The sequence below is a fragment of the Patella vulgata genome, chromosome 3 (assembly GCF_932274485.2).
Source record: "Patella vulgata chromosome 3, xgPatVulg1.2, whole genome shotgun sequence".
NCBI lineage: Eukaryota > Metazoa > Mollusca > Gastropoda > Patellidae > Patella > Patella vulgata.
The window spans coordinates 67,696,340-67,722,668 of NC_065881.2; the positions used below are offsets into that span (position 1 = coordinate 67,696,340).

The following is a 26,329-nucleotide window of genomic DNA, read 5'->3' on the forward strand; positions in this document are numbered from 1 at the left end:
GTTGATCATGGGAGAGTTCATTGAAGTTGGGGATCATTCATTGAATTTGTTCTTGCAGGTACTTGTTACGTCACCAAGATACAATACAGGCGCCATGGATAATTAGCATTTTCGGCATTTTTAACCTTTCATCTCTACCAAAGCCAAATTGGACCTACAAATTTTCAACTGTGGCTGAGATTCGATTTTAGCAAATAATACAATAAAACTTATAAAACAACAAAGCTACGCCTTTTTAATTTGAAATTTTTCATTGGAGACCAGCGCATTTAAACGCCTTCGATATGCTCGATATCAGGTTAATTTTAACGTTTTAAATCAGTCTTGGGGATACTTTGAGAGAAAAGAAAATCGTTATCCGAACTTATTCTTATCTATACGATACAATAGGACGAAAAGAGACAACAAAACACAGTAAATCAAATATTTATATAATTACAAGAATAACTGATTTGTTTTTGATTTTTAAATCAGTACAGGACGGGGGGTGGGGGTGACAGGGAACATGGTCTAGTAGTTCGGGTTAGACGAAAAACCGCTGAAAAGGACCATAGCACACTGCATGGCGTATGTCTGTGTTTCTTATAGCCAAGTTGGTGCAGAAACGTAGGACCTTAAAACCCATTACATTTTATTTTTATACCACAAAATACAGGGTACGTTTACTTCTTTAAATATTACTACAAACAAGTTTCGAACAACTAAAGATGACATTTATTTTCTGTTGATTAATGTTATTGTTATATAACAACAATTCAAAGTAGTTTGAATTATAGAATTCGATTCAAGGCCTACTAAGTGTGATAAACTTACATTCTCTATTTGTTAAACTGATTATTTCCTCGTTAACCATTACAAACTCTATGATCGTCATTAGAGTTGGGTGAGTTTGTTTTAATCCCTTGCATACTACAATGATGTGGACGTTAAATTTCTAAAGCAAATATCAGTCCAAAAATTCTTCGATTCCGTTCAGTATTTACAAATATATGACGAATTAAAAATGTGTCAACAATCGGCAGCCACTACAGAATTATTGTCTAAACTAGCCATCGCCGAAATTGTTTGATGGGGCCCTTTTTAAACCGATTAATTTAAAACCAGTCGGGATATTATCTATACCCAACAATATTTTGATTTTGTTTGTTTTTTATGATTGTATTTTCTCGTGGATTAAGCCGTCAAAATTAGATAGTGTTCGTAAACTGCAAATCAATGAATCAATGAGAGCCAGAGAAATGGGGTTTAACGTCCACATTTCGGGATTAACATATAATTTAATTTTATTTCAACAATTCGCTTGCGCGTAGGGGTCTTTAGCAGTGGGAGGAAACCGGAGGACCCGGAGAAAACCCACGAGGTTGGACAGGCGACCCTACTCCTTGTCACGTACAAACGCGGATTCGAAACCACGCCAGTTGACTCAATGACAGGCCTTATGATACATATAATTTAATTTTATTTCAATAATTCGCTTGCGCGTAGGGTCTTTAGCAGTGGGAGGAAACCGGGGGACCCGGAGAAAACCCACGTGGTTGGACAGGCGACCCTACTCCTTGTCACGTACAAACGCGGATTCGAAACCACGCCAGTTGACTCAATGACAGGCCTTATGATACAGCACGCACGTGCTAACCATTCGGCCATCCAACCCCCCATGAACCAATGAACGGGGCATATCTCTTTTTAGGGACACTTAATTTTAGGCGGTGAATAATATTCAAGAAACTTGACTACGTTGAAATATCTAAAGAAATTTACTTGATTTTCAGGATGAATATGAACTGAAACGGGGTTTAACGCCCTGGTATTCTGTACATTTTGCTAATTAAGACAAGCTGTCCATCTATATTTTTCGCCGGATTCTAACTGCCATGGGGTTCTTTTGGGTGCACGCTAACGTGTAAACGGAAACTCGTTTTTTTCGTTACACCGAACTACTATAGACACCATTCCGTTATGTACACCGTTAGCATGGGGAAATCACGCTGGAAAATCACGAGGAATTTTCTCTACCAACATCAGGAGGATCGAACCCACCAGCGCCTTACGCACAGAGCCACAATTTTTAAGAGAGCAACTTGCTTATCTTTCTTGAATATCCAAGTATAAATTTCGAATATATTATATTTGCTTTTCTGTATACATGTTTCGCAAAATTCCGAGTCAGTTTGATGTGTAGGATAAAGCGCGAGACCGAGGTTTTTCTGGGGAACGAAAGACTGAAGAAAATAACCTGAGAAAAAGAAAGACCGATTTTTTTCTTCTGGAGTCTTTCTTCCCCAGCATATAACCGAAGTCGAGGATTTTATCTTGCTTATAAACCGTCTATGTTTACTTGTGCACAAAATGAGAATATCTCAGAATTGCCGTAAGAAAAAACCTTCAACCATGTTTTCTTATGGAAAAAACCCCCTATACCTGAAGAATAACCCGTTACAGGTGTAAAGAAAAACTTTCAGAAGAATAGCCCCAAATTCCCCTATCCAAAGCCGCCCGACTTGCAGATCGCAAGTTATTCCGGCATAATTCCCCTGAGATCAAAGAGATTTGAAGTGGGTATAAGGGGGTATAAAACGAAGACAGAAGTCGGGGTTTTTAATATTAATTTTTAAAACAAATAAAATAATCACGGTGATATTTAGTTCCCGTGGAATAGCCTACATACCTTCAATACCAATTTGCGGTAGCCTATGTTATATAATATTAGACTTTTAACAAAGATATAGGCGTTCAAATGGGACAGATGTGTGTTCATCAGATCAACATAAATGGTTAATGATCAGGGTGCCATTATCTCTGGTGTTGACGCATTGTTTTCTTGAATATTTGATAATAACATAATTAGGGAGTGACAAAATCCATTCATAGACTTTGTAACCGAAGCACATGTTACGATTGTCAAGAAAATCTAAACGAATAGACATTTTTGATTCAATTCTTTGTTTTAAATTTAAAGAAAAAACAAGCTCTTCGTGCTTTTAAGTTTATTTTGTCTCTGGAATCAAAAAGCTGTATACACTACCTATATGCAACATTCCAAGTTTACCCTCGTCCACAAACTGCATATATTATTTTAAACAAGCGTTTTATGGATTAATACAATATCATGTGTTTGATATTGGTATATCGAACATGCAAGATTGTTTATTTTTTTTATTTTTTTTCTTTATAAACTCTTGAAATACTCTCGTTTGTCAAAAAAATACAAAGTCAAGTTTACAAACTGCGCAGTTTTGCAAACCTAACATAAATTTAAAAAATCATCATATTCACATTATATGTTTGTATTATGCGACACTTGCGGGGAATAGCCTTTATTTTATTAAATGATTTTTTACTTCCGTTATTTGAAAAAAGAAAGAAAGAATAACTAACATAACACATAAGAAAGAAAAATCGATATCATTCAGATCCTTTCGCTATAACCTTCCATCGAAACACCTACATCTAGAGTGCCCGGAATATGGATAAATATATTCGTGACGGTTTCAAGGGCACCCAAAAATAACGGTAGCGCACAAATTTTAATCGAGGGCAAGAATATTGTTTAGAGACATCTTAATTTAAAGCAAAATGCTATTATAAAATTTTCTTAATTCAATTAGGTGATATATAATTGAAAATACGAAGTCCGTCATGATAATGAGCCTCACTCTGAGGTGCCTCGAAACCCCTCGACTTAATCGGAAACAAAGAGCACTGGGTACGAGAGTGCATTCTGTTGTGCATTGCAGCTGTGAAAGATAGACGTGGCGGAGGACGGATTATAGTGTGGTTCCTTCCCCCGTAACAAGGACAGTTATTTACATCTAATGGGGGAATTTGGAATTGAAACTACAAATATAAGAGCTTTATCACCAGTGGACTTTGATCAATTGTCGAATAATCAGTATTTTTTCGCACCAGACCCTGTTCCAGTGCGTGGTAAAATGCAAGATGACGCGCTACTCGATAAGACGGCTGCTATTTCTAAACAGGCGCAGCAGATACCAGTATCAACAAACGGGTCTGATCAAAATGAGGATTCTTTATTAAAGAAAATGAACAATGGCGTCACAACTTATTCAGAGGACAAACTATCCCAACTTTCAACAGTGCCGACAGTAAGTCAGGTGCGTATTTCCGAACCGACCACGTCTGCTCCAACGACATTGTCGTCTGCTCAAGGGTATTGGTCATCAGCACCAGCAGACGACACATTTGTTCAAGGATTTCAGTCATTAAATGGTACCGTAACGTTTCAGCAGTTTTCACCGTCAACTAATGCGACAAACATGTCTAATGTGATGTTTAATACCGGTTACCCAGGTCAGGTGGGTGTAAGTTTAGCACAACAGTCTCAAAGTCAGAGAAGAGCCATCACAGCACATCATAATTTTCCACAGCGTCAGCCAAACATAATGATCAATAATGCTAAATCTTATCCAAATTGGAGCAATGCACCTGTCCAGTCCTGGTCTGGTCAACAAAATCAAGCCACATTGTCTCCTTGGACTAATGTACAGCAACAAAGAAGATCAGTGCCGAATATTAATGCATTGGGTCCTATGAAAAAGCCTAATTTTCAGCATGTTTCTAATATTCAGCAGTCATCAATGGTTGCACCATCGAAGTTTCGAAGGAGTACTTCTTTTCCAGGACAAATTCAGCAAGCAGCAATGGGAATGAAACCGTCATTTGAATATTCAGGATTTGAAGACCTTCAGAATCAACAAAGAGAAGGAGTTTTACCTTACCAGGTGAGACATTTGCAATTTTTTATTGCCAACTGAACATTGATATTTATTGTAATTTATTTGTAAGAATTAGAACCAATCTGTCCACCGATCGATTTAAATAGTTCTAGGCTCTACCCAAGTCCTACCTGTCACTGGCTGTCAGACATAATCATTAGGCTAGTGTCGTGATCAAGTGCTGTCATACGTTCATGTAATACTAATACAGGTAGGCCTAGCTAGTGTCTGGTGCCGGGTGTAGAAATTTTTTAAAGTCTATAGCCTAGCCTTCCTTTTTTTTGTCAGATAGCTAAGTGATGCATAATATTAAATAAAACACACACATGTGAGTATACCTAGCTGTTACCATATAATGATTGACATAATAAAGTTCAAGAGCAATGTGTACATGTAGGCTAGATAAGGTAGGCTACATTCGTCGATTCGATCTACTTTGCATAGTCTGAATTATATTTAGATAAAGTACACATTTATACCAAAGCAAAATGCAAACAGATGATGCGAAACAGGAGTAATGTTAGTATTGTTACTTAGAATCTGTCCACCACTACAAGTTGGTTCTCAATCTTACACTATTATTATAATATTCTATGACATGAATTAACGGGAATAACCCAGATGTTCATTGTACATATTTGACTAATCTTGGTGGACAGATTCTACTTCTAGATAACGACTTGCTAAAGCGTTTTGATGTTTTAGTTTTTTTTAGCCATATATTTTTTTAGTGCAAGCATGGCTTGTAAAGTTTCAGCAGATCTGTTTCAAATTATGTCTATTGTTAAGTCAAATAGCGATTTTTTTTTTATTTTCCTGAGCACGAACCATCTTTACACTTATAGTAAACCTTTTTTTTTTAAATATTTGGCACTGTAATACTAGTTTCAAATGCATGTAAGTTTACTTTATACAAATTTGGTTTCAACTTTTGGGAAATTTGACAGAATAAATGAGTAAGATTATCGTTGTTTTGAGAAAAGCTGTGTAGTAATTATCACAATGGTGGTTCACTTTGACTTTGCTAGGGTCTTCTATACTTCTATTAGCTAATAAAGTAATAGCTTCATATCACTACCGGTCTAGTGATAGAACTGATAGTGTTGTAATTTCTACAGATTCTAAAACCCTTCTAATACTAGCAAGAAAAACAACAAATATTTGTACTATTAGGAGGCCTATGGATATTTTGGGTGACTTTGCATTCTAAAAAATTAACTTTTTTTGGATGTCCAATAAAGTTTGTTCTTCAAACTACATATTATTACATTATTATGATAAATTAAATTAATTTATAAGAAATTTGATCTAGATTATCAAATAATTCTGGGCAGAAGGATATAGGTATAATAAAGTGGTATAAACACTAAGCGGAATAATAGGTTAATTAATGCATGTATATGATTTATACCCTAGATATAACATAACATAATTAACAATGTATTTCTTTGACAGTTGTGTAAATTATAATTCACAGTACTAAACTGGGGTTTAATGCAGGTGTTGAAATTTCTAGTGAAAAACCCAGTGTGTACTTGCAGTCTTTTATTTTAGGGCTGTTGAAAAACGTGCCATTGTACACTACAGTCTGTGTTCACACTGACCAGTCAGTTTTCAAATTACATAGTTTAAAGAATTGGTAGTGTTGAACACCAAAAACAAAATTTACATACAATATAATTATTGGCAGTATTCTATTGCTAATATTTTGGATGCCTGTGTTTCTCGCTATGCACCTGGGTTTTAATTCACTCAGTTACCGGTAGTTAAAGATGCATTATGTAAGAGCTATAAAATCTGCCCATTATTACAGAACATTCGTTTGGCCTGAAATGTTAAATAAATCATTAGACATCTATATGCCAAACCCATAATCAACTCTCTCGACCATCGACTGGTTGTGATTTTCAACAGATATAAAAATATGAGGCAATTTAATAATTTAATTAAAAAATGGATAATCGGGACATGATTTATTATCATAACAATGGTAGCAATGACAATCAAGACTGCACTATTCTTTAACGGCCATAACAATATATACACATTTCTTTATCTATTTTTGAACTATTATAGTTATAGTGCGAACTGTCAGCTTTTTATCGAAATCTTGCATGATGTGTCCATAAAGTTTCCATTATATGAAGTTATACGAAGAAAAATATGACCCATCCAGCTGAACAGAAATTATCTGCATTCCCACTTAAAGGAGCTAAGCCGCTATTAGTCGCTAATATTTGGGACCTAGAAATTGACACAAATGGGTCGCAACGCATACAATTAATGTAATATGAATGTATATAAATTGATTTACATTCAATCGTTTCTGTTTTTACAGTAATTTCTAATCAGTTAGGTTCGGCGAAATACACCAGTATTCTCAATCGAATTTCAATCTCTAGCGTCTGGTTATTCCAGTCTACACCGATAGTATTTATTGTGCATGCTCTCCAGATAAGAATATAGCGTCACCGTTTGACATGACTTGTGGAATATGCCTAGCCTCGTTTTTCGAGTTCCTTATTACAAATAGGGCTGAAACGCATTATGGTACACGATTCGTGTACCAATTGTAAAATGTTTATTTTGTCTTAAATGTTGGATATCAGAAGGCCATCTTTTCCCGGTAAGATCACAACATCAATGTTGATTTAAACCAACAAATATATAGTGTTTTCAATGTCGAAGATTTTGGATGATATTGAGTTAGAGACTTAGCTACTTTAAGCTGTTATATCACAATTGTTTATCTGGCACAGTTGAACTCATATAGTTCACAGTGAGAAGGTTTTAAGGTTTTATGTTATTCCCCAATGTGAACAAAGACATTAATGGTCTTTAATTGCATTTATTAGCATATTTCTACTTTGCAGGACAATAAATAAAATTCTGTGTATGATACTATAATTGTGGTCCTTGATTAATTTTTAAAATCTGGTGGATGCTCTAGGGCCTAATTAAAAGTTATACACAGTGTTATGCTTGCAATCCTATCCAGTGTGATTGTGTGCTGCTGGAAATGCTAAGCGATTTTGTCAACTGCAATCATATGCAACTTACCCTGCTGTCACCAAACTAAGGTCAAACCTGTCAAAGGAATCACATGATGGTCAGATGATTACTGATCAGTACAAAATGACGGCGCTATCTTCTGAGGTTAACAATAAAATTTCTTAAAAGCTGGTTCTGCTATGGCATGGTCCATGTATTATCCTTTTTTTGCATTCTGTTGCAAAATTGCTTATCTCTACATGTATATTGTATGTCACTGCAGCTAGTTTCAACCGATCACAGGAAAGTAGAACATATGCAACTAATTGCAACTGTATTTTTCCACAATTGGATCAGATTACAAAACCCTTTGTCGCTTTTTTCATGAAACTCGCAGTTGCGTCCATTTAAATCAAATGCTATTGCATACAGTTTCATCAGATTTCAACGAAGGAGGGCATAAGCCCCCCTTAAATATCTATACGATAAAGTATGGCAGTATATTAGACTCAAAATTCTAACATGCTATCGTCTAATTTCTAACTTCTATTCATGTAATTTCTAACTTCTATTCATGTAGGGGGGTTGGATGGCTGAATGGTTAGCATGCTCACGCTGTATCATAAAGTCTGTCATTGAGTCGACTGGCGTTTCGAATCCCCGGTTGTACGTGGCAAGGAGTAGGGTCGCCTGTCCAACCTCGTGGGTTTTCTCCGGGTCCTCCAGTTTCCTCCCACTGCTAAAGACCCCTACGCGCAAGCGAATTATGTAAATAAAATTAAACCATATGTTAGTCCCGAAATGACCTAGTTTGTGTTGAGTGGACGTTAAATCCCATTTCTCTCTCTCTCTCTCTCTCTCTCTCTCTATTCATGTAATTTCTAACTTCTATTCATGTAATTTCTAACTTCTATTCATGTTGTTTTCACTTTCAACACTCTGCCAAACCATTCACCTTGAAGAAGAGCGAGTCGTTGGTATCAACATAATGGTCCTGATCATACGGTGGCCACACCAAACGACGTCATAATGATGGTTGCTAAGTAAAAGTATCGAAATTCTAAATTTGTTTGACTTTCATGCTTAACATGTAAAGCGACAACAAAGTAGACATTTTACGTCTTAATAATAGAAATAAGATGAAACAGAATTAAAATTTACACTGAACAAAAAAAGAAGTTGGATTATACATTGTCTTAATTTAGAAATTACATTAATAGAAGTTAGAAATTACATGAATAAAAGTTAGAAATTAGACAATAGCGTGTTAGAATTTTGAGTCTAATATACTGCCATAATAAAGAGGCCTTTTGGTTTTTATTGATTTCCGATTATTACTGTCAAGGAAGGACTCAAGGTTATTGTACTTGATCAATTTGAAAAATCTTGTGGACACTCTAAATGCTAAAGTTACTATCCAATCGACATAATGTTTATAATTATGTTGATGAGGTATATGTAAAGAAGTTCCATTTAAAGTAGCTAAGTCTTCAACTCAATATCATCCACAGTTTTCGACTTTGCAATCACAACATATTGGTCAGTTTAAATTCACTGTGATGTTATGTTATGGTGAAAAGATGGGCTTCTGATATCCAATATTTAAGACACAGTGAACGTTTTAAAATTGGCCCATGAATCGCGTGCCAGAATGCTTTTGAGCAGGGTTCCTAATTAATCTTAATCAATTTTGAAACGAATCGGCCACAATTGGGTCAAATGAGGTGATGGGTTTTAAAATTATAAGCTTCCATTCCCTTTAATATAACAAGGCTTCAGCAAAAATAATTCTTGGTAATTTGTTATGAGGAATATCGTATTCTACTGTATGTAATTACCACAAAAATAACGACAAATAGGTACACCGTTCGCAAAATTTTCCATATTTCAAAGACAATATTGGTTCAGTCATTGTTACATATGTAATAGAACTGGTTAAACACGTTCCAAATATAATTTTAACACCGAGATCATTGCTACGATTGATGCGTTACAGAGATTTCTAGAAAGGAATGTGACGAACGCAAAAGGAAAACACAAGTTATCCTTCCATATAACTGACTGAAGTGACAAGTGATAACAGATACACGGGCTGATTCTCAGTAAGATATGCTGTTTATTGTACAAGTAATAATCAACAAGTAATAATTAACCTGTTTTAATTCAGCCGAAAGTAGATTGATTTATGATACCATAGTGGCCAGTTTATTGTTTTACCAATTGGCTTGATTGAACTTCAAGCGGCTAAATCCGACAAAAAACAGCCAATTAAGAGTTTTGAGTGCCATTTGTAATGACGATACTCGATGAACGAGGCTAAACATATCCCAGGGGAGAATACTACCGGTGTAAACTGTAATAACCAGATGCCAAAGAATGCTACTCAATTGGAACTCTTTGCATATTTCGCCTAACATAACTGATTAGAAATTACATTAAAAACAGGAACGATTGAATGTAAATCAGTTTACATGTATATACATTCACATTACATTATTATATATGCATTTCGGCCCATTTGTGTCCATTTCTAGGTGCCAAAGATTAAAGAATTAGCTCCTTTAACCATTTGGGTTAATAAAAACGTATATCCCATATTGTGTGCTATGAAGGAAATTTGCACCGACAGCAACTGAATTCAAACTGTTAAGGGTTCTTTTAGATGCACCTCAACATTCAAATGCAACCCCAGTTTTCCATCCCATCCAAATGACTGCTCCGTCCTACACCACCAACTATCTCGGGATCAAACCTCAGACCTCCTGGTTAGTGAGATAGCAACATACTCTCTTAGCCAGGACATAAATTGGAATGCGTACAAATCATTGCCCAAGTGTAACATTGGAATGGGGGGGAGGGGTACATAGACATCAACTCGATACTGTATTTTGATTTGAATGTGAATTCTCTTCAGTCTCTCATCAAGTCAGTACAGTATAGAAAAAACTTTAGAAAATAAAGTGTCACTGGGTAATCTTGGGAGCTTTATTTATGATTCCAAAAAAAAGTGTCAATCCAGATCTTTACTTAATACATTTATTTTCTGTACATTTATATCTTATTAATAATGAATGAAGTTGGTCAACAGATGGTATTTTAAATTGATTCCACAATTTGACAAATGAATTTGCAGATTGTACACTGTTTTTGTTGGCATACCTGACATTCTATTTTTACAAACTACTTTAACTGCCTGTGTGTAGTTTCAACAGTATGATACACTAGTCATTACAACAGCTGGATACATGTATACTTACATGTTGTGCCAAGTAAATTCAGAACTATACTGGCTTTTACTTAATAAATTTTTTTTGTGTCTTCTTTCCAAGATTGCTGATTTCTTTGTTTATTTTAATTTAATCTGATAATATTCCATTTGTGTAAATTCTTCAATTTAAATCCTACATGAGAAAAATGCAATTTTATAAAAAAAAAAAAATAGTATGCTACCTTACTATTTCAATCAAAACTTAGCTTTTAAAGCTATCTGTAGCTTTTCTGAAAGTTTAATCTCCAAATATCGTGTCATTAATCGCTAAAACAGCCTGTAGAACACATAAAGAGGCAATAATACATCAATCGGCGTATTAATTTTAAAATTCTTACAGTTTAAGATTCAGTGTTTGCAGTATTATTGAAAAATTGCCATTGTTTATATCTTGATAACGTTGCTTACTGTAAAGGCCATTTTACACGATCCTACTTTTGTTCAAGAACATCATCCAACATTTGTAGGATGATGTTCAAGGTCATGAGGCGTCCACGAACATGTCAATTTACACCATACAACATTTAGTGAACATGTTCAAGATTGTTGATGGATTTTGGAGGGAAACTTCAATGTTCCATCATGGATTCCCACAGAAGGTTGGTTTCCATTGGAGCAATTAGCAATCAATCAATCAATCAGTTAGATTTAAAAGACAATTAGATTAATTGCCCCATTATATATTAAATGTTAATCTTAATCTCAAGGTGACAAGTGTCAAACCAAATAGTAAATTCTAATGGCCTTTAAGTATCTCATCATTTTATGGTATTGGTTACTTAATATAGAAAAAAATGTTCCATTTTGTTTTAAAGTCATGCTGAATAATTTTATCAAATTACTTGAAATGAAATGTAGTTACAGTTACAACAACAGTTTTTATCACCTCCGCCCTTGATGTAATATTTTATAAAAATGACGATTGATACAGAAAAATCAATTATTGTGGATTGATTAAGACTTTTTACTACTTGAAATAAAATGTAGTTACAGTTATAACAACAGTTTTTGTCACCACTGCCCCTCTCTTTAAACTTTATTTTTGCCTTGTGATATTTTATAGAAATCACAATTCAAACAGAAAAATCTATTATTGTGAATCGAAGATTATTTTGAGCCCAATTTTCTTGGTGCTTCATGGTAGAAAAAAATGAGGTTGTAAAAAAAGGTTTTTCTTTATATTATATAGTCAAAAAGTAATGGGTAATGGTAATTAATTACATTGCTACAAATGAGAAAGTAATTGTCATGTGACCCAATACACCATGTGACCCAGAGAAGCATTCTCATTGGTTCAAGGCCTTGAACACTGTCCTACCATGTTCAAATTAATGTGCATGCTCGAACACCATCCAACATGTTCAAGCTTGTCCAAGCTTGTTCACAGTTGTTCAAATTCCCATACACACGATAGGACATTTTCCTGCGAACATCATCCTACAAATGTTGGATGATGTTCTTGAACAAAAGTAGGATCGTGTAAAATGGCCTTAAGTTGTAACTAAAGTTATTTTGGTAGCCAACTAATTTAAGAAATGAAGTGTTGGATAAGTTTGTAGATGACCATAATATAGTATGTTTAAATGCCAAGCGAAAACAGTACATACATCGTTGGTTATATAAATTAACAACAATATTTATACATATACAATGTATGTACATGGAACTTGTGTATGTAGCTTACAATTGGGTGAACAGATAGAGAGATACATTTTGGTAGCCAACTAATTTAAGAAATGAAGTCTTGGATAAGTTTGTAGATGACCATAATATAGTATGTTTAAATGCCAAGCGAAAACAGTACATACATCGTTGGTTATATAAATTAACAACAATATTTATACATATACAATGTATGTACATGGAACTTGTGTATGTAGCTTACAATTGGGTGAACAGATAGAGAGATACATGTACATGCACATGTATGTACATGTAGGTCAAATGCATCTTGATACCCTTGGTAAGTTGGCGCAAATGCACTACAAGTACTATATTAATCACAAATCGGTTAATGAAAGAGAACGCACAGTTGACAAAACACAGTGACAATTTTTAATTATATTTATATACATGTTATATTGTGTTGTTTCAAGAAAAATGTTTCGCTACATGTATGTGCGGAGACCATGAAAGTTAAATTTTTCAGCAGTTAAATGTTTCTGGAGAATATAACTATATTTAATGGTATTCCTATATAGAAACTAAAAAAACACCACAATATTCAATATTTTCAATGTCCCAGAAGAATGATAATAATTGGGTTAATGGTTTAGTTTACCAAGTACATGTACATGTAGCAAGGTTTCTAGAGAATATAACTACATAATGTAATGCTATTCATTATCTCGTGGGGTTACCCTCACTCCAGATTTGAAGTTAGGTACATGTACATGAGAACTGTACGTTTCATGAGTACTACTATTAGAAATTAAAAAAAACCCAGAGCCCAGAATAATTATCGATGCCCTAAAAGAATTCTGATAATTGGGTTTATTGTTGTATGATTTAATCTACAGTTTACATGCATTTTACAACCACACATTCTAAATCGTATCTCGGTATGTTATTCTATGATCTATTTATGTTTGCTTGTACTTGGCTAACTGCCAAGACATAAAGTACCAGATTTTAGGCATTCATTGCCACATGTTGCTCTACTGCATTTGATGCTAGGACAAATTTTCAAATATTTTTAGAACAACCAATATGTCTTATCTGACAATGATGCAATAATTTTGTTTGAACAGCTTCCAGACTAATTAGATTATCACCAAAGTAACTTAGAAGTATATGGCATGGCACTATTGACTAGAATCGCCAGGTTTCGAATCTTCTATTTTTCTAATCAGATTCTAAATTATTGGGGTTAGTGGCAGGAGCAGTTGACAAGAAAAGTCTTCCTCAGCATAAAACCTCCAAAAATGCAGATATATAATTAAAGCACAATTTAATGGTAATCTTAATAATTCAAAAATGAGGAAATCTAACATTTTTGACAAGTTATTTATTGTAATAAAGAAAGCAAGATACGTGTACATGTATAAGCTTACTCTAATCTTGTACATGTAATCTAAATGCCAACAAGATGTAATTTATTAAAACAGTTATTAATGATATAGTTTAATTTTGTTTCAGAATGAACGTCCAGCATCCTTTGATACAATGAGGTTTCCAGCTTTGGAAAGTCAGTTACTGGATATTATGAGGACAACAGTTGATGGCCAAACAGCAGATCATTTTAGAGGTAAGATTGTCACAATATTCTTTATCCACTGTTAGGAGAACTCACAACTTTCCAGCTTAGTAAATATATTTATAACCATCTACATGTACATGCAAAATTTTATTACAAATTCATCTAGTGGAATTGCATAGTGGATTGGTAAGTGCCAATTTTACAAAAATAATTTGAGAGCGGGAGTGTTGCCCCCCTCTCTGAAAAAAGGTTCTGAAGTCGGTCAAATGGTGCAGTCTAATGTTTTATGAGTGAAAATGTGTGCTTTAATTTGTCAGTTGTATGTCGATTATGAATATTAAAATTTGATAGGTTTAGAAATATTGTCTGACAATTACTTATATTATATGCCGATTATATATTAAAATCTGATATGGTTTGAAATATTGTTTCCTTTCTTCATGCTTAAAATTTCAATCGTTTTGCAAAGTTAGATAGTTATTCTATATGCCCCAACTATTTGGAACTATCCTTAGAAACAGATCATCTGGGTAATTTCTTTATCCAAACTATTTAAATGATCTTTATGTTATCTTTAACCTTAAGACAGACACACTGGTATAGACAACAATAGCCTAGGGCATATGACCTACATGTATAATATACAAGATACACATGTACTGTACATTAAATAGATCTTATGAAATATGTTTCACCTCATTAACTTCTTAAAATAAACACACACACAGTTATACATGTTGACACTCCTTAGTTTCTTTGTTTTTCTGTCTAAATCAAATAGGCATTTATTATGAAATCCATGTTCATTATAAAATAAAAATAGAAAGAGTTGCTGAATCGATTTATTCAAGAATTATTTTTCTAAATACCAGATATCGTTATTTTGGGAACAAACTAATACAGTTTCACATTGGCTCAGTGTTTTTAAAAAGAAAAATGTTTGGGTACGCTGACTGTCAGATGTGGGCATCTTATAAATGGATACCGGTACTCCTATGCCCAATAGTGTGATACATGTATGCAAGTGTCAGATATGTTTTCCAGAGAGGGGGTGTTACTCCACTTCTAAAATTGTTTTCTCAACTTTGGCACACACCATCCAATTCCACTAGATGAATTTGTAATAAAACTTTGCATAGAAATTTAGTCACTAGGACTAGCCCAACTTTTCTGGCACTGAAGTGTGTACTGTACTATAAGGACCTGGTGTCGGACTACAGTGCCAATTATTTCATTTTTATACACAGCACACGTAATTTTAAAGTGTATACTTTTGTCTAGCCAGGCAGCAACACATGATACATAGATGCAGCAATATATCCTGCCAGCACTTCAGTGTCGATGTTCAAGTAATGATTTCCGATAATTTCTTTAAAAAGTTATTGCCCTTGCTCGAAAAAATTTGTGGACATGCTTGACCAATCTGTTTCACAGAGGTATTGCGAAAGTCTTCTTATAACTCTGTATAAGATGACTGCTTTCTACATGTGATGTCACTTCAAAAGTCGTTGATCATTGGCTCAATGGTGCATGCATTGTTTACATAGACGTTTTAGGGTAAAACTGGTCAGGCAGACTGGTGCTTTTTACTTACATATACATCAAACACTTTTATTTATTTTTCTAATACAGTAGAATCTGTATGAGCAGCCACTCCTATTCAGCGACATCTCCTTGTAAGCGGTCACGATAAATTCCCCCCGTAGAAATTCTGTTGTTTCATCTCTTTATTCAACGGTCACTCCTCTAACGCGGCCAGCGGTCACTATTTTACTAATAAATTCAACAAAACATCGCCCATTCAACGGCCATTGTTGAATGGTACCATCTTGTCGTTCTTTGTAACACCCCCGCTAATCCCGTGAGTAGTAGTTAATTAACTGGACGCCCACTGATCAGGTAAAAAGAAATGTAAACATAACAATCAACCCGGGATTATCTGTTGATTAATCTTTTGTTTTATTAAACGACTAACCTGATCATTGTTTTCACGCGTAACGACACATTATTTGATACTGATTGAATAAAATAAAAGTACCGAGTTTTGTCACGATCATCTAGTATCTCTCTTAGCGCCTCCTATAATATTACATACAGAGTTACACCCCCTGTAAAAAGGAGATATAATTAGCGATGTTTTTTGTTCATGTGCTTTTTTGATAAAATAAAATGAATTCATCGATTTTCTTCACAAAAATGGATAAATATTATCGAATGCATCACAATGGTAGACAGTAGTATCGAAGGTTGGTACAAAATGACAAGTTTACAGAAGTTATGTCCGAGATTTGAGTAAAGAATTTTCGTCCGGCGCAAGATTCAGCGACGGCCAAATTTACCGCTTCCAATGCATCCAAGCGTAATATTTAATTTATGTCGACACAAAAAGCAACGAGATTTTATTAAGAGGCCACTCCCGTTAAGTTATGTCCGAGATTTGAGTAAAGAATTTTCGTTCGGCGCAAGATTCAGCGACGGCCAAATTTACTGCTTCCAATGCATCCAAGCGTAATGTTTAATTTATGTCGGCACAAAAAGCAACGAGATTTTATTAAGAGGCCACTCCCGTTAAGCGGTCAGTTGTGAAAATTCCCTTGGGTGGCTGCTTAATGCAGATTCTACTGTACTTCAAAAAAATGTTCTAGAATTTAATTTGCAGTAGGAAAAAAGTTAATATAGGGAGCTCAGCTCATTAACCTGCGCCAATGACATCCCTATCAGTGCTTGTGGCGGCGTAGTGAATATTCACTGCTGATCAGTGTGATGTTGGACTTGAAATTGATGCATACGTAATAAGTTATCTAACTTAATTTGATGGAAAATTGTTTGTAATGTTAAACATACATTATGCAAGAGCAAAATCTGATTATTGCAAGTCTTAATTTAGGCTTCAGATGTTATAGAAATTATAAATTAGATCTTTATTTAAACAAGCCCAAAATCAACTCTGTAGACTCACGGATGGCTCGGCTACAGCTCAGATTTAAATAGGATTTCACTTATCAATTAATTCAAATATGGCGCATCCTGATGAGAATACGTCAGTTAGATCGAGGCTAAATGATAGAGTGTACTTAGCGAGGCCGCTGTAGAGCGTTTCCGCATGCCATTGAAAACTTTACTTGATAATCCAGATATGTAGGTGGAGTTAACGCCTGTCAATCAAACGATCAGCCACGGTGAAGGCACATTTCACTACCATTTGTAGTCAAATATTACATTTACAACGATGATACATGTAACTATGTTCAGAATAAAGTAATTTGACTGAAATTTTCAAAATATTCTTCTTTCATCATCTACTTTTGAACTGTTATAGCAAGAATGGCCAATTCTCTGTAAAAATCTCCCATAATGTATCTTTAATATTCATGAGGCAAAACCTATTGATTTTCAATGATTTGAGATACACTTGTCTTACATGTACTTCATTTCGAGTTATTACTTTTGATCTGTCTGAAAAATTTTGTGGACATGTCCTAGAGGCAGAAGTTAAAACCTGTATGTTAGTGCTCCTATGGCTAGTCGGTAAGGTTATTCGGAGATGTCCCCCATTTCATAGAGTTGTGTCTGATTATATTCCTCTTTATAACAAAACTTGCCCGTTGTCATTTTGTATTTGATGTTTGAAAATCTTAGAATGTAACAGTAGTCCTACGATGTCGACTGCTAAAAAATAATACTATTAATAGCACTCGTCGTAGTCATACGACTTTAGCTATTGTTAATCCAATCTAAATACTTCACAGCATTTCTAACTATATTCTACCTTGTTTAATATTTACTTAAAAACGTAACCACCATTCAAAATATAATCATAAAGTAGGCTAGAAAATGACATCATACTAGATTCGTTACGACATTCAACACATTTCATATCTCGTAATTTCTACTTTGGTTTTTAGTTAAAGATACATTATGGGAGATTTTTTTTATAGAGAATTGGCCATTCTTGCTATAACAGTTCAAAAGTAGATGATGAAAGAAGAATATATTGAAAATTTCAGTCAAATTGTTATTCTGAACATAGTTATCATCGTTGTAATATTTGACTACCGTAGAAATGGTAGTGAAATGTGCCTTCACCGTGGCTGATTGTTTGATTGACAGGCGTTAACTCCACCTACATATCTCGATTATCAAGTAAAGTTTTCAATGGCATGCGGAAACGCTCTACAGCAGCCTCGCTAAGTACACTCTATCATTTAGCCCCGATCTAACTGACGTATTCTCATCAGGATGCGCCATATTTGAATTAATTGATAAGTGAAATCCTATTTAAATCCGAGCTGTAGCCGAGCCATCCGTGAGTCTACAGAGTTGATTTTGGGCTTGTTGTTTAAATAAAGATCTAATTCATAATTTCTATAACATCTGAAGCCTAAATTAAGACTTGCAATAATCGGATTTTGCTCTTGCATAATGCATGTTTAAATTAACCAATCATAAAAATTCTGCTTGCAAGCGAGGAATTATTTCTTTATTGTCCAATCAATAGACGCCTTCCAATTTACTTTATTCTATTCTTAGTAACATTGTGTAATCGTAATATTATCGCCATATGTCACGTACAAAGGGAAACAGAGTATTGTTTTGTATATTATCGTAGATATATATTGAATTAAAAAATGTTTCAAATGAACCAAGTTAACCAGGTAAACAAATAACTACGGCCTTAGATAGTTTAAATTTTCATTAAAGAATTGTACATGTCTATGAAAAAATTCCTGAAATTTTTGCGCATGTAATGCCTTTTAGGCGAGTATAGCGTGCGCACAAGTAATGACTCGCACCCCCTGACAAGCTCTGTTTTATGTTTAAAATTGATACCATACGGTTAAACGGTTACTAACCGGTTAATAGCTATGGTTATTCGAATAGCAAACAGTCCTAACCGTAGGAGCACTACTATATGTAGTAGTACAACCTTTACACCTGTCGTCACCGAAACTGTTTAAATGAACACAGTCACACACTAATTTTGAAATGTAGTTATTGTTTTGCGAATTACATCATAAATTCATAACACACAAGACATTCTCATTTACTATCAACAATGTTTTATGGTACAGTTGTATTTATCAGACACCATGCGTTTTCTTAAGGTTGTTATAAAAAGAATATATGTTCCCATCAGTAGTGTAGGTATGTGTTGAGGGTGGGGCCGGGGGGGGGGGGGGGAGTGCCCTTAGAGTCTAGACACCTGACAATTTTATTTTTCAACGAAAATCAGAAAGTTCTTAATTGTCTTATAAGGATTATGTTTAAGTATGTTGGATCACTAGATAGTGTGTTTTGTGTTGTGGGTTTCGTATGTGGGCGGTAAACTCAAGGATCTCCAGTTGCTGACACAAACTTTAGCTACATGTATGCCCATACTGGATACAGTGTATATAACTTTGCAAACATATATTGAAGTTTTAATGTACAGTAATGAAAGAAGATGTAATTTGTGTAAAAGTTGATGTATTATTTGTTTTATCTTGAAGGTAAAGCACAGTTTCATCTTGATGATAATCATCTTTTAGATGATGGATCTTTAGATCAAACAGTACCTAATATCAGTGGATCACTACGTGGTTCACCTAATTCACAACCTGGGGTAGAGCATATGGAAAGGTTCTCGAGGAAAGTTTTTGTAGGAGGATTACCACCTGATATTGATGAAGGTAAAAATATTTGCTTATAAAATGTAAACAATACTGCATAGGGATAGGTCTAGTTTTAATTAATAAGATGTCTTGAATTCAATTTCAATTGTCAGACAGTTTTAATTATAAGATTACTCTCTCCTGTGAATAGATTACTAAATAAGGTAATTGTCTCCAGCACATGAAATACCAAATGCAATATTGCCTGTGCTTTTGAACTAGTAATCAACAGTGTCTGCAGAGGATATTGACATATTTTCAATTCATCATATCTTTGTGTACAATTGTATATTGTAAATATGGAATTAAACCATTTTTGACCTGATATTCCATTTAGAGATTCAAATATTGTAGTTTGCAAGTGATTACAAATCCCATAAATGACCTTCAGAGCCTTTAATTAATGAAGCAAAACTACATACATGTAATGAATGGATAATTAATTTCACAATTATAATAATTTATTTTAATTTGTTAATTTCTGTAGAGGAGATTACAGCAGCTTTCAGAAGATTTGGTCCATTAGTTGTTGACTGGCCTCATAAAGCTGAATCTAAGTCATATTTTCCTCCTAAAGGTAGGTTTATTTTCGGTTGTTTGATGATATATTTAATTTAGTAAATGGATTCTACATTACTCTAGCACTATATTAAATGAAATTTTTCTGTTAAAACAATTTAGCAAAATCAAAAGCAGAAGTTTTCATGAAGTACAAATTGTAAATTCAATGTTTTGTTTTTGTTAAATTACTTACTACATATTATTGATCAAACTTTATCAATAATATAAATAATTCTTCATTTTCAGGTTACTGTTTTCTTATATTTCAAGATGAACTCTCTGTTCAAGCTTTAGTAGAAGCATCATTAGTTGATGATGATAAACTGTATTGGTGTGTGTCTAGTCCTACCATGAAAGATAAACCTGTAAGTACTAAAATCAAATTAAATGGATTATTCTTGCTTTATCTAACAGTCTAGTGCATACTTTGGATTATTTGTTGTCGAAAAGACCATTTTTCATGACAGAATATCACTGTATGATTTATGTAGCCAACACGTCACAGAACACTCTGCTGATCTTTACCCAGATATTCGGTGTCTGGGATAATTTATAATGGCTCAGAGTTTACTTGCTGTTTGAATATGATTGAGGTATCAGAATAAATTACTTTGTAAGTTATAGCCAGGTATGATATTTTCATATTTTGATGATGTTCAGGCTTTGACTTTGTTGGCAATTATATTCCATACACCAGTGTACAGTAATTTCTCTATTAAAAACACACACACGCACACCCAATTTGTCCAGTTGATTGCCAACAGTGAACGTTATGCAATATAATAATTTTCAGTGCATGACCTGTATTTGTGGACAACAGAAGATCAAATAGAAATTAAATATGTCTTTATGTAATGCAACCCACCACAATGAAGATCCATGCGGAACATGAAATATGTTGAGTTTGTACTTATTTGATAATGAGATTGTAAGAAAATACAGATCATAATATTAGTAATGCAATTTTACATATTAATTAAAAGATATTGCCATGTCATTGATTCATAAAACCATTAATAAATTTATGTATTCAGAACATTATAAATAAGGCTGGTTACACACTAATGCCTGTCACCATTCAGTCTTGTGTTACATGTAGATGGCGAACATTTTGTTTTGATAATCAAAGTTATTTTTCCAAATGCATCAAGTTTTTAGTTTACAGACATATTAAATAAATGTAGGGCCTACCTATACATTTGTTATTTATTTTGAATATATATATAATCTATTTAAACCACCAAGCTTATTGCATTTGTATGTCGCAGATGTTGACAAATTAATCAATACAATCTCCTCTTCGTATCAATTTCTGCCTCAATGTCAATTCAAAGTCACCAACATCATAATGTGATCTCAAGTTATAAGCCGGTATAGGCCTATATATATGTGACGGTTGTATGATTGTTATGTTGAACTAATAGTCCAAGACAATAATACCTATCTTTATTAGATGGCAGTGTATCATATTTCAATCAAGATATCGTGCATAATATTTAAATACTAGCTTATTATTATATAGTGATCCATGTTCAGGGTTTCTGGTATTGTGTATCTTCATTGAATGTTATTTCATCAAGGTTTTTACACGCTCACATTTTCATGTGGAGGTATATTGTCATCGCCCCATCCACAATTTTTTTGTGGACACTCTACAGATCACAATTTTTATTTAATTTTGACGAAACTTGAAATAAGGTTTATCTCCAAAAGATCTTGGTTCCTTTCAATGTTGGCATTTTCATGTGGACGTATATTGTCATCGCCCCGTCCACAATTTTTTTGTGGACACTCTACAGGTCACAATTTTTATTCAATTTTGACGAAACTTGAAATAAGGTTTATCTCCAAAAGATCTTGGTTCCTTTCAATATGGGCATGTATCAGATCGAAACTTCATGGATTATGGACCCTGATCGTACAAAAAAAAACATGTTTTTAGCTTGTGGACACTCTAGAGGTCACAATTTTTATCCGATTTTGTTAAAACTTGAAATATATGTTAATAACCCAAATATCTCTGTTCCTTTCGATATTTGTGCATATATTGGACCGCAACTTCCTGGATTATGGCCTGATTGTACAAAAAATCGTGTTTAACTTTTTAGGTTGTTGTTCCTCTAGAGGTCACAATTTTTATCTGATTCAAAAAAAATATTCAAATATACTGTATCACCGTTATTAAATTATGTTTCGGTTCATGATAATCGGATGTAATATCAAGGTTGGAGACCCTCTAGAGGTAACAATTTTGATATGATTTTGACGAAACTTAAAATATAATGTTTATATTCCAAAGATCTTGGTTCCTTTCTATATTAGTGCATATTGGACTGTAACTTCCTGGATTATGGCTCCTGATTGTACGACAAAATGGCCACTCCTTGTACACAAATAGTGTAAAACGTTACAATCATTATCCGATTTTGATGAAACTTGAAATATATATTTATATTCCAAACGTCTAATGACTGTATATTTCTGGATTATGGCCCCTGATTGTACGAAAAATCGCTTTCTTTTTAGATTGTTCTTTGTCCATCTCTTGCCAAATGTGGGTGTGTCTTGCATGGCAACCGCTTGTTATCCCGCGCCGAACAAAGTTAGGGATATTGAAATGGGGTGTGTCCGTCCGTCCGTCCCAAAACTTCGTGGATTATGGCCCCTGACTGTACAAAAAATCACGTTTTTAGCTAGTGGACACTTTTCAGGTCACAATTTTCATCTGATTTTGATGAAACTTGAAATGCATGTTTATAACCAAAAGATCTTGGTTCCTTTCGATATTTGCACATATCGGAGCGTAACTTCCTGAATCATTGCCCTTGATTGTATGTAAAACGTTTGAATATATCACCATTACACACTAATAACAGCTGAGTTCGAATTTCGTGAAAATGGGACCAAAACTGCCGGACAAATGGCCGCCCCTCGTAATCAAATAGTGTAAATATATGGTATATCAAGGTTGTGGACCCACTAAGTCACAATTTTGATGAAACTTGAAATATATCTTTATAACCCAAAGATCTTGGTTCCTGTCGATATTCGTGCATATCAGATCGTAACTTCCTGAATTATGGCCCCTGATTGTACGAAAAATTGCTTTTTGTTTAGCTTGTTCTCTATCCATCTTTTGGAGAGTCTTGGCGTATCTGCCTGGCAGCCGCTGGTTGGTAATTTTAAACGATTTTTACAAATTTTGAAACAAAGATTTGATATCAAACGAATGTGAAAGAAATTAGTGCTAATTTATAAATACACAAGATTAAACATACATTATGCAAGAGCTAAATCTGCCTATTGTAGGTCTTTCTTTAGGCCTGAAATGTTATCTAAATTATTAATTAGACATTATTAATTAACTTATCCAGACCATAATCAACTCTTGATGTCATCGCTGTTTATTGGATTAGGTTCTGATTTGCTGTCCAACTTCCTTTCATGATTTAATCATGAAATGGATATTGGAGCTATGTTTTTTTATCGTGCCGACTTTAGTAATGATGATCGAGGCTAGGCCGAAAATTCAATTGCTAAAATCTTGGTTCAGAGTGGATCAATTTGACTGAAATTTTCAGCAGATTCTCTTTACCCATTATCTAGTTTTTAATTATTAAAGTGAGAACTGTCAGCTCTTTATTTAATCTCTCATAATGTATCTTTAAATGATACCCAGGTTACAGTGTATAGTAATTGTGCCTTTGGCTATTTAGGAATTTCTGTGATTTATATTTTTTGTGTTTCCATGGAAACAAATTTGACGTAGTTTTTGGTGTTCAATTTTTATCCGGAGCATATCCCATAAACTATTCAAGAAACTTTGTACAAACATCAACCAATTAAAGTAGTTGTGCCTTTTGCTAATTCAGAATTTCCCTGATTTAATCATTTTTGTGTTTCCATGGAAACAAATTTGACTTAATTTTTATTTCTCATAAACCGTTCAAAATATCTATTGCAGTAGTTGCGCCTTTTGCTAATTAGAAATTTGCCTGATTTAATAATTTTTATCATTTGTGAATTTTTACTACACATTTGAATTAGGTTTTGGTATATAATTATTATTCTAAAGCGTATCTCAGAAACTGGTCAAGATACCTTTATAACACTTTTACATTCATCAACCCATTATTTTTTATTTTCTTTCTGATGACCATCCTTCTCTCCCGATTTCATTTCCGGAGCATATTTCATTATCAAACTATTTTGTACAGACATCAAACTATTATAGTGTTTTATTTTCTGATGTATAAGCTTAATGTTTAACATACAGCAGCTGATTGAGGGAGGCAAAGGTTGTTTTGCAAACCTTACAGGAAGTAGCGACTCTGCCTGTCCGAGCTACTGTGATCAGAGTATGAATCTTCTGACTAGTCCCATTGATATTCCAAGAAGTTGTTTACCCTTATGCCGTCCAAACAAGTGCAAGGGCGATGACTAGTAATCTTGTTTTTATACGCCCACATTTTCATGTGGACGTATTATGCCATCGCCCCTGTCCGTCCGTCCGTCCGTCCACAATTGTTTGTGGACTCTCTACAGGTCACAATTCTTATCCGATTTCGACGAAACTTGAAATATAGGTGTATCCCCAAAAGATCTCGGCTGCTTTCGATATTGGCATGTATCGGATCGAAACTTCATGGATTATGGCCCCTGTTTGTACGAAAAATTCACGTTTTTAGCTTGTGGACCCTATAGAGGTCACAATTTTGATCCGATTTTGTTGAAACTTGAAATGTAAGTTTATAACCCAAAGATCTCAGTTCCTTTCGATATTCGCGCATATCGGACAGTAACTTCCTGAATTATGGCCCCTGATTGTACGAAAAATCACGTTTTTAGCTTGTAGACCCTATAGAAGTCATAATTTTTATCCGATTTAAAAAACCGTTCTATTATAACACCGTTACACCCTAAGGATGACTGAGTTCGAATTTTGTGAAAATCGGCCCAAAATTGACAGACAAAATGGCCGCCGTTCGTTCCCAAATAGCGTAAGAATATGGTATATCATGGTTGTGGACCCTATAGAGGTCACAATTTTTATCCGATTTTTTTGAAACTTGAAATGTAAGTTTATAACCCAAAGATCTCGGTTCCTTTCGATCTTCGCGCATATCGGACCGTAACTTCCTGAATTATGGCCCCTGATTGTACGAAAAATCGCGTTTTTAGCTTGTGAACCCTGTAGAGGTCATAATTTTTATCTGATTTAAAAAAACTTATTATTATATCACCGTTACACCCTAAGGAAGGTTGTGGACCCTATAGAGGTCACAATTTTTATCCGATTTTGTTGAAACTTGAAATGTAAGTTTATAACACAAAGATCTCAGTTCCTTTCGATATTCGCGCATATTGAATTGTAATTTCCTGAATTATGGCCCTTGATAGTAGGAAAAATCACTTTCTTGTTAGCTTGTTCTCTATCCATCTCTCGAAAATGTGGGCGTATCCTGCCTGGCAGCCGCTGGTTTATTAATTCATTCAGAATTGTTGAAAATGTTAATTTTAACATGTTTATTTAATAATACCTCACATCACTGTGTACAGATGTATAATACCAGAAATATTGATTTTTTTGTGTTTAGTCATTCACTTATGGAACATTGTGCCAAGTAGGGTTTCTTTGCTTCATTTTACCATTGATAATATATTTGCTTGGTTTATGCACCATTGACCCACATAGAGAAAATCCATTTAACTGCATTAGGTCAAATAGTATTCTATTAAGTATTCACACACAAATCAATAATCTCTATCTCCTGACTGACAAGGTTCCCTCACAGCACTTGTAAGGCTGTAGAAATAATATCAATAACCTTTAAAGTGTTAGACCTTGATTAATTGACCACATATACTTTAGCCATATGCCTTTGTGGATAGAGTGAATTTAATTCAATAAAAGACAATCATT

The 26,329-nt window shown here is 34.2% G+C and overlaps 1 protein-coding gene across 1 annotated transcript in view; it reads left to right on the forward strand.

The window, feature by feature from the left end:
* Positions 1–3,699: 3,699 nt before the first annotated feature.
* Positions 3,700–26,329, forward strand: part of LOC126815787 (cytoplasmic polyadenylation element-binding protein 2) — a 31,667-nt gene continuing 9,037 nt past the window's right edge. Inside the window, exons 1-5 of the mRNA XM_050541724.1 lie at positions 3,700–4,742; positions 14,134–14,242; positions 19,684–19,863; positions 20,333–20,422; positions 20,653–20,771. Coding sequence (XP_050397681.1) covers positions 3,816–4,742; positions 14,134–14,242; positions 19,684–19,863; positions 20,333–20,422; positions 20,653–20,771 — 1,425 coding nt within the window. The 5' untranslated portion in view covers positions 3,700–3,815. The remainder of the gene's footprint in view (positions 4,743–14,133; positions 14,243–19,683; positions 19,864–20,332; positions 20,423–20,652; positions 20,772–26,329) is intronic.